Genomic DNA, 15,603 nt, shown 5'->3' with positions numbered 1-15,603 from the left:
ATTGTCTAGCAAACGTTGATGTTCCAATTGGTTTATTATTGTGTATCAAAATTGTCTATAAACTATGCAACTTTAACATATTATGCATTTAGTACAAGTCTCAAGTTAAGTTAGACTTGGAAATCGGTATTGCTGGACATTCAATATACTAACTGACAAGTCTACATCGACACATTGAACACCCAACCAACTTGTGTTCTAATCACAATCATCAGTCTGACAAAAAAAAGTAAATGAATAATTCAAGAAAACCAAATGCAAATGCTCAGTCGAGACCAACCAATTTATGAATAAGATTATTTAAAATGCATGGTCATTTTTTAGATGAAACCACAAAAATGCTAGTGCATTTGGATAAAGATAAGACTTTTTAATATATATTTTGGCATTTCGAACTCTTTTCTGTGCGGATAAAAAAAGTACAACTCATTTCAACTTTCTAATTCTGCAAAGACCATCTTAAGGTTCCAGTAAAGTCAAAATATAAGACACTTCATAAACATCTAAACGTTGTCTGTATCTGTCAACCTATAATGAATAAAGTCATAAACTATGAGAACATATGTTCATTTAAACATACCTTACATATACACACTGTGTAAATTGTAAATAAACTTGAAATTGTTATGTTGTGGCCAAACCGGTTCTTGGGGTGAACACCAAATTTTCAAAAAAATCTGGAGGCCTACGAGACGAATTAATTTGCTTAAAATTGGTATGGACGAATACTGTTACATGTAATGCTGGGCAAGCTCATGTTGATTTGTCACATACATATGTTTTAAAGGCATATCTGTCCAATTTCTGTATTGTACCTTCGATATTCGTTCACTTAGATACATGAAATTAACTGAAACTCGATAATCAATACATTTTATAAAAAAATCAACATGAGCTTGCCCTGTATTAGATATAACAGTATTCGTCCATACCAATTCTAAACAAAATAAGTCGTCTTGCAGGCCTCCAGATTTTTTTGAAAATTTAGTGTTCACCCCAAGAACCGGTTTGGCCACAACATAACAATTGCAAGTTTATTTACAGTTTACACAGTGTGTATATGTTAAGTATGTTTAAATGAACATATGTTCTCATAGTTTATGACTTTATTCGTTATAGGTTGAAAAATACAGGCAAAGTTTAGCTGTTTATGAGGTGTCCTATATTTTGACTTTAATGGAACCTTAAGATATGAATAAACTCATCATAGATTTTGAAACTATTTTTCCCACAGAATACGCCAAGTTTAGAAAATATATCCAATTTCGGAGACATTATCGGTCCGACTTTTACGCTTTCGCGCATGCTCAGTCGACGTACTGTCCGTGAAATTTAAAACTCTTTATATTAACACTTGCCTAATTGTACCGCGATTTCGCGTTCATCTTCTAGTCATGATGTCTTAAGCTGACAAAGCAGTCATTCGAAAAACAATGAAAATAATGATAAGAGTTAATTAACTAATAATCAACTAATTTTGATATTTTTTAGATCAAAATTGAAATATTGCATAGAGTGATATGTCAATAAAAACATTGCATTGAACAATGAATTCTGCTTATGTTATACGTTAATGTATTATGGTTTTTGAAGGGTCTGAACGTGTTTGGCTGGGTGCACATTTCAATGTTAACTTCCATCATTGGCGCTGGATAAACGATGCTTCTATAAAGCTTGATGACAACCGTGGGAGGTCATTTGCTGTGAAACATGAAAAACGATGCCTTGATCTACGTAACCGGAAATGGAATAGCAGTGTGTGTGAATCTCGTTATAAACTTTTATGTGAAGCACCAATGTAAAAAATTAATAAAATGAGTTTAAGAAATAATTGTACGTTTTGTTAAGACTTGTATGAATATGATAACATGCTTTATGTCAATCAAGTACCTTACTATATAAACAACACGAGGTGAGTAGTAAATGTTAACAAGATAGTAATCCAACAATTATACACGTATATGTAGCATAATCTTAAGATGTCTACAAAGTGTTTTGCGAATTGTGCACTATTTGTTCTGTTGTTGTCTTGTCTGGTTGCCTTTGATTCATGGGCTTCATTTTCCCGTTTGTAACTTGCATCGGGGAGGTCAGTTTGAAAAAATTAACAGAGAATAACTTAGATCGATTATCAACTTCAAGATATTTAAATGATCTGGAATTAACAACATTTATTTCCAAAAGCAAATGGGATTACAAAATGTAAGATATTTTTTTCTTAGACAACACCGTTTGACCTTATTTGTTAATTTTGGCAGTTAATTTCCAAATGAGATCTGACCATGACAATGATAAACAATCACACTTTGATTATCAGAGAGAAATTTATAAAGTTATTTCATTTGATCATGTTTATTGTTCTAGCTAGGTCGTAGTTTTTGTTGATTAACAACCTATGAACAAACGGAAGATGCATGTTTTCGCTAATGGTAAGTCGATTTTTAGCCTGTTATTCTACATTTGGCCTGATCTTTCCATGTTCATAAATAATTACAGATAAAATGTAAATATTCCAAATATTTCTTTAATATATTCAATATGTAATAGATTGAAGGTCTAGCAAGTATATCTCTTTTAATAAAAAAAAATAGAGGATCATATTTGCGCTGGTCAAATTCATGGTTGTGATTAACTAATTACTGTCGAGGTGGCCTCCGACGACTACCGACGGTCATATTACCCGATATAAACATAAACATAGAAATGAATTGATAGCGAACTCGTGTAATTGAATTTTTCTAGGTCTGTTTGATTTCATAATATAGGTTAAAATATATGTTAAATAAAAATTTTCCTGTATAGAAATGAGTTTTTGTGGATCAATTCAGACAATCAAATAGTTTCTGTGTGTGTGTTTCTTTGTGTTACATTGTCGTTTGTTTTTTTGTTGTACTTTAATGTTTCTGTTCTTTCGTTCTTTTCCTCTTATAGTTGATGTGTTTCCATGGATTTGTTTTCTCTCAATCGATTTGTGACTTTCGAACAGCGGTATAATATTGTTGCCTTTATTTACCCTTGTTTCACCTTCAATGTTGACAATATCTTCCTTATAATAACGGAAACAAGCATAACTCATGCGTAATCTATCACTAGCTAAGGGGTGGAATTGAGGGATACATGAATACGGATTCAAGGAGGTTGAATAATTCACTTACAAGTGAATAATTCATAAGCGATGTTTCTTGACTGTTTGAGACAAAACTGAATCTTACTGGCTGTAAAAAGTGAATTATTATTTCACTATTTCACTTTCATTGATGATTGAACAAACAAAATCATATATCATTTTTATAACCTCATTGTTAATTAACCTTTAAGAAAGTATTGCCAATCATCATCATATTACCCCAATTTCACCAGGTTTCGTAGAGCAGACTATTTTGTGTACAATTGCATGGATGATAAATTATCTATATGTTTTTAACTACAATTATGAAATGGCATTGAATGCGTATCAATTTTTTGTTATTTTTATTAAAATGATTCAAACTTGAAATTGTAAATTATTAAAAAAAAAATAACAGCAGGATATCTAAAGAAAAAAAAGAAAAACAATATGAAAACTAAGAACATTGCACAAACTTTTTTTTTTAAATTTGGACAAAGCATTTTTATCCATATAGGCAGTGTTAATATTTGATTTGATATCTTGATTACGATCAAATGAGATTATACCCTTGTTGTCATTCATACAAAGTGACTTACAACATGAAAAAAAGATGTTTGAACGTTGAAACTTGGACGGCAATTTTAATCCATTTGACTGGTCGAGAAGTTGTAAATTGTATTTAAAAAATATTACCTGTACAGCTGTACATTGTCATGGGAGATCAATGATATGCATATTTTGATATAAGTAGATTCAATTCTGAAGAGAATACAGAAATGTCGGAGGCGATTCTGACATATGTTAGGGGGCAGTTCCCAGCTGTTGAAGAGGGTGTGATCAGGAGTAAGTACATTTATATTCAGGATTAAAATGGTATTATTTATATAAAATGTTGTCCATACGTTTTATTACTATTGTTCTCTTGAACTACTGTTTTTGAAATGAATTTGGAATTACATATTTTTTTAATCTTATACCCAACCCTCCCCACTTGCGGGATGCTTGAACTAGAAAAAGTCTTGGCGCAAAACAATGCTCTTCTTTCCACACGGGAATGTGGAAATACTAAAACAAGTGCGACAGAACAATATGAGATACATGCTAAATATACCCCCTTTTATTAACTTGCAAGCAAGAACTACAATTAAAGTATTCCAAATTGTCACTCCAAAGGTATTCTTCAAGGAGCTCTAGCCCTTCATCGTTCATTTAATATCTACATAACCAAAATATGTTCTAAAATTTTAATATTAAAACCCTGTTGTAGCGTAGAAACATTATTTTGTTTCGATCCGATACGTCCACACATTTACCCGTTCCTACTGGTTCCTATATATTTACGTTAGGTTTTGACAGGGAGTACACCATTTGAAGTTTGATTACGTTTTCTTTGGATTGAATAATATTTTACAAAGTTATTTTCTGTTTCTGCGGGTGGAATTGAGACACATTTTAATTGTGGTAAACAGAATCTGCAGGGAAAAGGGAAGACCACAACAGAAAAATGGTTCTCTATGGCAGAAAACACAGGGTATGCACTTATGAACTAAGGTCGAATTTACACTTGGGAATTTGTTATCCATCTTAAATAATTTACAGAGGTTATAAATTTTTTATCCACCCCAATTAATTATTCATCGATTATAATATTTTTATCCATCTAAATTATTGTGCATACTAGGTCATAACTTAAATTAACATTTATTTTATAACACAGGAATTTCAATAAAGATTGATTTAAAACTCACCATTGTTTATATAAGATTTAGGAGGTGTGCAATAAGGAGACGTGATATGATTGCCAACTATCCACCAGAGTTCAAATGAAGTAAATATTAGAAATTCTTGGTGTTAATTTTAAAGACTAAAAAGTAAAATCACAAAAATACTGAACTCAGAGGAAAATCAATTCGGAAAGTCCATAATCACATGGCAAAATCAAATAACAAAACGCATCAAAAACGAATGGACAAGAACTGTCATATTCCTGACTTGGTACAGGCATTTTCAAATGTAGAAAATGGTTATCAAATCATTATAGTTGAAAGATAGTTTATGTAACCGACAATATATGTAAAAAAAAATGTAGTATGATTGCCAATGAGACAACTATCCACAAGAGACCAAATGACACAGAAATTAATAACTATAGTATGATTTGCGCTTGCCATGGTATTTTTTGTTAAACAACAACTTTTTTTTTAAATATTGCTCTTTAGTAAAACAAATGTCAACGGTACCAAAATTAAATCAGAAACATATATGTCTCTGGTTGAATTTATTATTATGTAATTTATTTCTATTATAGTTTCGGTTTTGATAGTAAGGCAAGGAAAACAATCCAATGAATACACATTACAAACTATTGCATTAGTTAAATTCTTATTTAACCTTCCTATCGAATACAACATATAAGGTACATGTACATTTTTATTGTGTTTTTTAGAAACTTATCAACAGAAGAAAAACCTTAAAAGAAAAAAAGATTGACCCAAAAGAGGAGGAACGGATCCCATGCGATCGAACAAATAGAAGTTTCAATAAGGAACTGACAGTTATCAAAGGTACCAGGCTTAAAATTTGATACGCAAGACACGCGTTTCGTCTACATAATACTCATCAGTGACGCTCAGATCAAAATAATTATGAAGTACAAAATTGAAGAGCATTGAGGACCCAAGATTCCAAAATGTTGTGCAAAATACGGATGAAGTAATCTAGGCTTGGGATAAGAAAATCCTTGGTATTTCGGATAATTCATACTTTAACAAACAGTAAATCTATAAACATGACCATATAATTGATATTCATGTCAACACCGAAGTGCTGGTGATACCCTCTAGGACGAAACGTCCACCAGCAGTGGCATCAACACAGTGGTGTAAATAGTTACAAAAGGTATCAGGCTTATAATTTGATACGCTAGACGTGCTTTTCGTCTACATAAGAACCATCAGTGACGCACAGATCAAAATAATTATGAAGCCAAACAAGTACAAAAGTTGAAGAGCACTGATAACCCAAAATTCCATGAAATTGGATAGAAAAGATTAAAACAAAATGATACAAATGATCAAACACAAGTCAAAATAGAGTATTAAATGAGACATTTAGAAGTACTCAATTCATGATGAAATTCGAATTAAGAAAAAAAATCAAAAATTGAATTCAAAATGCAAATCAAAACAAATGATGTACATGAAACAGTCTGTGCTGAAAAAGTAAAACATCCACCAAAAAAAAACAGAACTACAAGGAATATTCAAAACGGAAAGGGTCTTACTTGAAGTGATGCAAACAATACACGTTTCCTATCCTATTCAAATTTAACGATTGGAGTTTATTTCCATTGATAACCAATTCTCAATCTTTGTAAAATATCATTCCATGAGTTTATTGAAAGTGTACAAATATATGTCATTGGTTTATCAAATAAAAAACGTGACCAAACCGTGGTATATTCGAAATTAGTGACTTTGCAGGTCCTTGTCCTTTTTTTATGAAATTTCCATCTTTCATTATCTTTTATTATCTTACATAACACAGCTGCCAAGCTATTATCTAATTTTATGCCTTGTATTTTTGTATGACTTTTTATAACACCTGCAGATAGGGGTGTTGTCATTGATTGTGGACATTACATCTCCAACGCTATCATCTGCCTTCAACATTCGTATATTAACATGAAATATCACTATTGAAGTTATTTTCTTTAAACGTGTCGTTTATGAAAGTTTTATATACATAAGCATCGATGGCATTCGACAGATTTGTCACAACCATTATTAGTAAATCAATTTGTCGTTTCTTTACTTTACTGTATAGTACTGTGAGAAAATAGCTCAATATCAGTAAGATTTTGTTAGAAGTAATGAGTCTGTGGAATTAAAATAGCGAGTTAATGGTAATAAAGTTATCGCTTGTGCTACAGAGTTAGCGTAGATAAATGGTACTCATTTGTGGAGTACCATTTATAACGAATCTAATGGAATGGTGAAAGATTTAACTATTTTAGATGAATCTATGACGATTTAGAGACAAAGGCCTGCCTCTCCAAAACTGAATAGGAAGTTTCTTGGTTTTCTATACAGAGTGCGCTCCAAAGTTCCATAGCCCAAGTGAGTCATAAAAAGCTATTATACGTCAAATCAATCTAAAGAATGTTATATAAACTTATCTTCAATCATGAGGAACAACATACGAACTCAATTTAAAAATTGTTTATTTATTCCACCAATTTTATGACTTTTTCACACAAAGTCTTGTATTTCTCATTGCAGTGATGGGTAACCCATTGATTTCCATGTAAAGCAAGACAATGTAGATGCTGGTGTCCTCGTTTCCAATGTTTGTCATGGACGTCTATGGTTTCTTCACTATTCTTCCACATCCAAGTGTTTTGATGATATGAACCTCCCAACCAAACGTCATATTGGTCTAATTATATAAATACAGATTATAATAAGCAGCAGACTATTTTTTAAGTGTATATACTTAAGTAAGATATAGTGTTGTATATATATATATATATATATATATATAACATAGTTTTCAATTTAGACTCGTTTATATATATATATATATATACAACTCGTCTAAACATCAACCCAACAATGTTAGACCTGTAAATTTGCTTTCGCAATTTTTTTGTTCTTCCCTCGCCGGGATTCGAACCCATGCTACTGAGATATCGTGACACCAAATCACCTGCACTGTAGCCGTCCCGCTAGACCACACGACCACCTGGGCTTCATAAAAATGAAGCTTTCGCTGGCCATATGTTACCTTTCCACGTCAGTTTTAATCTAGCGTCGTACTACAGTACATGATATATAAGGCATGGAGATGTTATTTTTACAGATCAGCTAAATTATCTATAGTAAAGGATCCTACAAATATATATATTAAACAAATGACGACCAAAAACAAACAAGTCCACAAAACAATGTATTTAAAACTAACGACTGAACAACATATACAAAATCAGGTTTTGGTTGTTTTCTTTTCGGCTACCTTTAATGTTGGGACATGTCATTAATGCATCCTAAGACATACCATAATCCGTTGACAACAATATGAGTGGCCATTTATGTCATTTGCCTGTTAATATACGGGAAATAATAATATACGCGTACGCAGCTAATGTCCTTAGCATTGTTAATGATAGGAAATTGCACTGAAGTCTTCATTAACTTAAGTGGTAAATGCCTTCCATGTAAATATTTCCTCGACATGCAAACCTTCAAATTGAGAACAACATCTCTATTCATCATTATAAGTGCCAACTCGACAATTCAATATTAAAGTGTTTACTAGACCGTGGTTTGAATGACTTTTTGTGGTCTCGTGACTCCATTGTTGAGGGTAATTTGTGATAGTACCTTTGACTATTTTCAAAACCAGTCGCCATACGGTTGTATCATTTTATAGTTATTGAAAATCTGATAATTTGAATAAAATAAATTTAACAGATTTGTAGTCCCTACTTCTACTGTTTCCCTTAATTATCAGTTACGGACACCTCGTAGAGATGTAACAATAGTACTCTAACGTGCAGACCTTCAACACCAGTCGCGAGAAATTTTAAAAATGGTTAAAATCATATTTTTTTGCATGTTGAAGCTAAATCTAGAAAAGCGCTTCGGACGTATGATATTTCAGCGTGTTGTTATTGTTTTTTTTTAATATACATATCAAGACTAAATAATTTGTATAAACTAAATAGTCAGTACTTCATCATTTTGTTTTATCTGATGTCTTTAATGATATCTTACAATTATATATGTTCCTAACAAAATTGACAATCACATTATGCTCGCTGTCTGTGTTTATTTTCACCATATGCATGTTAAGGGCTTGGCAAGGATCCTGAAATGTAGTGCGTATAAGTGGTTACAATTTTACTTACAAAGAACACATCGTTCTAAATACTTACAAAATTAAGATACACTGTATTTAGAGAAGTCCCAAACAAAAAGTGTAATCCATTTGAAATTATATCATTTTCAATTGATTCATATTTATTTAAGCAATTATTATGTCTTTGAATCGTTTGAATTTATCAATTTGTTTGATCTGTGTTATTGTGAACTAATCGATACGACCGACAACACAAATTAAGGTTAAAAACATAAAAAGAGCTGGCTGTATTTACATGCTATATAGACACATTTGTATTAAAAAGATGTGGTATGAGTGCCAATGAAACAACTCTCCATCCAAGTCAAAATTTGTATAAAAAGTAAACCATTACAGGTCACAGTATGGTCTTCAAAACGGAGCATTGACTCATACCGAATAGCAAGCTATAAAGGGCCCAAAAGATGACTAGTATAAAACCATTCAAATGAAAAAACCAACGGTATAATCTATATAAAAAATGAGAAATGAAGCACATCAACAAATGACAATTACTGATCATCAGATTCCTGACTTATGATAGGTGCAAACAAATACAGCAGGTTTAAAAGTTTTAATATGTACCAACCTTCACCCCTTATCTGAAACAATAGTGTAACATCACAACATAGAAAGACACACTATAAAATATCAATTGAAATGGTTTACTTATGATAACAATTAACTCAATAAAAAGACATATTAACACTAGTGAACATACCATTAAAACGTTTAATCCCGCTGCAAATGTTTGCACCTGACTAAAAGTCAGGACTCTGATGTACAGTAGTTGTCGTTTGTTTATGTAATTTATACATGTTTCTCGTTTCTCGTTTTTTTTATATAGATTAAACTGTTGGTTTTCCCGTTTGAATGGTTTTTCACTTGTTATTTTGGGGCCCTTTATAGCTTGTTGTTTGGTGTGAGTCAAGGCTCCGTGTTGAAGGCCGTACCTTGTCCTATAATTGTTTACCTTCATAAATTGCTATTTGGATGGAGAGTTGTCTCATTGGCACTTATACCACATCTTCCTATATCTATACACTGAATGAACAAATTTGAAACAATGCAAATATAAAATCAATAAAGTAAGGGATGAATAAATAAAAAAAACAGTAGTTGTGAGATTTTAAACAATTTAAAATATATGTATATATGTTAGTCATACTTACTGGGTGGTGATTTCCTACATTCCCTCCTGCCCAAATTTCAGGGATATCAATTATGAAATAACAGTGAACTCTCCAAAGATGGTAACCATACCCAGCGCATTGATTATTTGCTAAAATGACATAAATCATTGTTATTCATATAATGTTGGTGGTATTTTTTGCCGAGTTTAAAGCCATGGATATGGCAGTTGTTTTGCAGTCGCTCCGTTAGTTGGTTTTCTCAAACTTTTGAAATTGTCAGGTTTATTGTATCCCTCATTGTTTAATTCAGTATTTTAATAGTATTTTTTCACCGATACTTGTTAAACTTTAAGGTACTCGTAAGTATTCATTCCTAAAAGTTGTGCATGAAAATTAAAAAAATAAGATAATGATTTAAGATATATCAAAAAGAAGACAATTCATGAATAAAGCTTGAATAACACAAACGATCCCAATTTTAATGCACCAGTGCCAAGATGCTCAGTTCGGCAATTAATGTTTCTTCAGTAATGTTCGAGGTCAACATCTTTAAATATCCAAAATATATACTTATGTTTCAGACGGGATAAAACAGAAAAAAAACATAACTATTACCGAATCCGGACAATGAATAAGAGCTTTACATGAAGGAGACATATTCATTAATTAAAATTAATTTCCGAATTCTTATGTTTTGAGCATACGTGATGTTTGCTGTAACCTTGCTGTAATTGGTAGGGCTGTAGTAGTTAATTTTGTAGTGGTTGGAGCTTGTGTTATCTGCGTCGTCGCTGGTTGTTTTGTGATCTGGAAAGTAGTGGTATACTGTGGTTTTGTAACCATGGTGGTTGACTGTGTTGTACTTAAATTGTATTTGTTACAAAGATTTGTGGTACAACAGATGTGTCTTAGATTTCTCTTCTTTTGTCCGCAATACTAAAAAAAAGAAAGACATCTTTTCACATTCTACATAGACCACTACAATTTTGGGAATAATTATTATCATTTATTTTCCTTTTACAGTCCGAATACTTAAAATAATCTGGGATATTCATCAAACATATATTTTACGGTTGTACAAGTTTTGTCTTCACAAAAAAGTTTTGTCTTGACAAAGTGATTTTTGAATTTTTGAACACAAAGGCGTTTCTACCCCAGGAATGAATAACATTGGTCCTCACTGCTCATCAACTTTGTACTTTATTTTGGACTTTTTAACTGTTTTTGATTCGAGCGTCACTGGTGGGTCTTTTGTAGACGAAATGCGCGAGTTTCAATTCTTGTATCTATGATCAGTGTTTAAATATTCATATATTTATTTCAGAGCATGCCAATATTTGAATTTATGTAATGTTCAATAAGTGTATTATTTTTGTAAAAGGAGACAGATTTGTAAAAGCAAATTACTTGTTTCTGAATCCTTAATATTAATTTATTTGTATGATATCGTTTAATGTTGATTTATCTTAATAAACATTGATTAAACTAACTGTTTACAAAACTTTGAATTTTTGAAATACTGAGGCTTTTCTTCCCAGGTACAGATTACCTTAACAGTATTTAGCAAAACTTTTTGGAGTGTTGGTCCTCACTGATTTTCAACTTCGTTCTTTATTTGACCTTTTTTAACTTTTTTTATTCGAGCGTCACTGATGAGTCTTTTCAAATGTTCGTATACGTTTGCTCCCAGTCTTCTTATTTCCTAATATCACATCCTCTTAAAAAAAGATAAAATAAAATGAACTAATTTGATAAAATATGACAATAAAAATATTATTACTATGTCATTGTAAAAATTGGCAAATACAGTATCATTAATTGTTTTATAGATCGTCATCTTACTGCTTTTACATATTATATGACTTTTAACATACCTCTTTTCTTGCACATCCTAGCTTGTAAGAAAATTGGAAATTTGCGTTTATATTTTCTGCTGTTATGCACACCTGTAAAAATTCATATAAAATGTAATACTACTTATATCATTTTTATTTTTTTTGTACAGAGGAAGTACAGTGTCAATTGAGGTAAGAAATAACATTTAATACTAACCCAGCTATATCAGTAAAATATATTGAGAACGAAAGGGGTGATTCACAACAATGGCACCTAATCTCATTTGAGTTCACTACACCTGATGCGACTGTCATACAAGTGAGAGGTTTAGCTAGCTATCAAACAAGGTTCAAGCCATAATTTGATCTTTGGCAATACGTTTAGGAATGTTTGGTCCTCCATGCTCTTCAACTTCGTACTTTATTTGGCCTTTTAAAATTTCTTGATTCGAGCGTCACTGATGAGTCTTTTGTAGGCGAAACGCGCGTCTGGGGTTAATATAAAATTTCAATCCTGGTATCTATGATGAGTTTATTTACAACCACTGGGTCGATGCCAATGCTGGTGGAGATTTATTTCCCCGAGGGTATCACCAGCCCAGTAGTCAGCACTTCGGTGTTGACTTGAGTTATCATTAATATGTTCAAAATAATAAATAAACTGTTAACAAGATTTTAATTTTTTGAAATACTAAGACTTTTCTACCTCAGTAGTAGATTACCTTAGCTGTGTTTGGCAAAACTTTTAGGAATTTTTGGTCCTCAATGCTCTTCAACTTCGTACTTTATTTGGCCTTTTACCATTTCTCGATTCGAGCGTCACTGATGAGTCTTTTGTAGGCGAAACGCGCGTCTGGCGTTAATATAAAATTTCAATCCTGGTATCTATGATGAATTTATTTTCTACATAAGGGAATGGGTGTACCAAGTCAGGAATATGACAGTTGTTATTCATTCGTTTGATGTGCTTGACCTTTTGATTTTGCCATTTGATTGCGGACTTTCCGTTTTGAATTTTTTTCAAAGTTCAGTAGTTTTGTGATTTTATTTTTGATAAGGTCTGGATTATCAAAAATAAATATTTGGCCTCGATCATCACTGAAGACAACTCTATTGTCAAAATACGAATTTGATGAAGTCAATATTTGTATTATAAATGTCTCTATTTAATTTGGATTCAGAAAAGTATCAGGTACATATAAATGTTAACACAGATTTGTCCTCTGCTCTTTATGAATAGTCTATTTTGAAGATCCTAAGTTGACCTTTCTATTGTATTTCCTTTATACCACGTTTAAGATGATTCTTCTTTGACGAATGTCAACATTTCAATTATATTTATATATATATATACGCGTAAAAGTATACTTTTTTTTGCATGCAACCATGCGGGAACTTTCTAAACGAACGTTTTTGTCGGGTTAAGAGGAGTTGATTTTGATAAGTCATATTTCTAATCATAATAAATCAAGCTGTAAGTCAAATAAGGGTCAATAATTACTATTTATAATGTTAATCAGAAAGTATATTACCTGGTCGCTCTGATCGCATACTTTGGATACTTTGCATTCAGAAATTTGATGAACATCGTCACAACTATAACATTCTAACCCTGCAACATTTTAAAACTAGTGTGATGTACATTGTCACCATCGTTAACATAATGTTAAAATATTTTCCAAAAAAAAAATTCATATCTATTACCATGTTTTTATAAATCATTTGAGAATGTTTGTCTTAGTCAGGATCTTTTTCATTCTTTGTAACATCTGTTTTCTACGTTATAGCCTGAGACATTTATGCAATTAAAACAAGAAAAGACATTAATGTGAACTAGGACAAGACAGGATTTGCATACCTTGTTAATCATCTGATACCACACTTTTAAAGGAATTTGCTTATAGTCTGTTGTTGATTTTACAGGCCTTGTAGTGTCAAATACAATGTTTATCTTTACTTGTACCTTAGAATTGTCATATAGCTAACTATGCGGTATGGGCTTTGCTCATTGTTGAAGGCCGTACGGTGACCTATAGTTGTTAATGTCTGGGTCATTTTGGTCTTTTGTGGATAGTTGTCTCATTGACAATCATACCACATCTTCTTTTTTATATTAGTGTTAACTACTTTCTAGAGAAAATAAAATGAAATCATCAGTGTCAGTACGTTAGGAAGTAAATAACAAAAACACACATAATCTCTATAAGGTGTTGTCGTACAATTGTCTTGCAAATAAAATTATGAACATGGTCTTACAAATGTAAGTAAAGGCAACAAAAGTATACCGGTGTTCAAAAGTTTTAAATCGATTGAGAGAAAACAATAAATCCGGGTTACAAACCAAAACCGAGGAAAACACTTTCGTACTACCGTTCGGCTCAGGATATTCCTACTGTTCCTGAAAGTCTGAAACAAATCCGGAGTGTCCTGTTTTCTATTGCTGAACCCTAAAGTTCAATGATCAAGTATAATTACCTGTAACTTCACAAATACATGATGATAGCAGTAAAATTGCTGAAATGAAGCAAAACATGATGGTGAATACCTTTCAATGTTATACTGGAGGAATAAGTGGATAATTAATGATAACAATGATGACGAAAATTTAAAAGCGCCTTATACTTATACTCTGTTCATACAGCATGGTAATAAAAACAATAAAAGACGAAAAACAAAACATGCAAAATATACAGATGCAGGGCGAAAATCTTTTCTCAACACACCCCATTTAAATACGGGTCTAAAATTTTACCTCTCCCCGCCGGTCCTGCTACTTTTCAGAATACCTCTTTTGATTTGAATAATTTGGTTATTATATAATTGGAACGTTTTCTATTCGGATATTAATAAAATTAACTGAGTCCGCTTAGCAAAGTTCTGATCATGTGGTTTTTGAAAAACCTATGAGACCTATTAACGTACAACTCGTGTTTTTGAATAACCTTCATCAGACATGCTCAAGACTAAATATTTGGAAATTTAGATAAAACTAAAAAAATTGAAGGCAACAGACTAATATGGCCTACACAGAACACATTAACTGCATTGGTTCTATAATGTCACAGGTTGTTGCAAAGTGAGATTTAATACGGAATCTATTTACTTGCAATTTACAGTAAAATAACTATTCGGAAACCCTAGCTACTTAACACATAATACCTTAGTGAATAGTTAACGAATCTATTTACAATGAAATAAGTAATAACTTATGTCACTTATATTTTAATATCAATATTCTTTAGTTTTATAAGAAAAAGAAAAAAGATTAACATCAATCTCGGTCATAGAGACAATTGTTTGATTTCTTACCTATTAAACTAGGTTGCATTATGCATGTTATGTGTGGAGACCTCGTCTATTAAACTGTGTTATCGTCCCTTATAATAGATTACTTTATGAACTAGCCATGATAACAAGCTTGATTTTATAACTTCTTCACATTTTGTTTCGATTTTGATACTGAAGAAAAAAAAATAAACCTTAATATTCGGGTATTCACACAGATGCAGCATGTGAAGCAGGAAATGCTTACCGATAGACATTTTTGTTTGTTCTATGCTTAATTTGTATTCTTTTGTTTGAGTTCAAGAGACACATATGTTTACACACTTGAAATAGATGCACATAT

The 15,603-nt window shown here is 31.7% G+C and overlaps 1 protein-coding gene across 1 annotated transcript; it reads right to left on the bottom strand.

Moving 5' to 3' along the window:
- Positions 1-7,314: 7,314 nt before the first annotated feature.
- LOC139490894 (uncharacterized) lies at positions 7,315-15,358 on the bottom strand. The gene is made up of 8 exons (XM_071278028.1): positions 15,285-15,358; positions 14,451-14,489; positions 13,508-13,587; positions 12,015-12,086; positions 10,845-11,076; positions 10,180-10,289; positions 8,884-8,977; positions 7,315-7,546 (listed from the first exon to the last, which is right to left on the bottom strand). Exons 1-8 carry the CDS (start codon positions 15,301-15,303, stop codon positions 7,335-7,337), a joined length of 858 nt encoding a protein of 285 aa, XP_071134129.1. The 5' UTR covers positions 15,304-15,358; the 3' UTR covers positions 7,315-7,334.
- Positions 15,359-15,603: the final 245 nt, after the last annotated feature.

Source organism: Mytilus edulis, chromosome 10 (assembly GCF_963676685.1).
Source record: "Mytilus edulis chromosome 10, xbMytEdul2.2, whole genome shotgun sequence".
Classification (NCBI taxonomy): Eukaryota; Metazoa; Mollusca; class Bivalvia; order Mytilida; family Mytilidae; genus Mytilus; species Mytilus edulis.
Note: the sequence above shows the minus strand (reverse complement) of the source record. Positions and strands in the feature narration are given on the sequence as shown.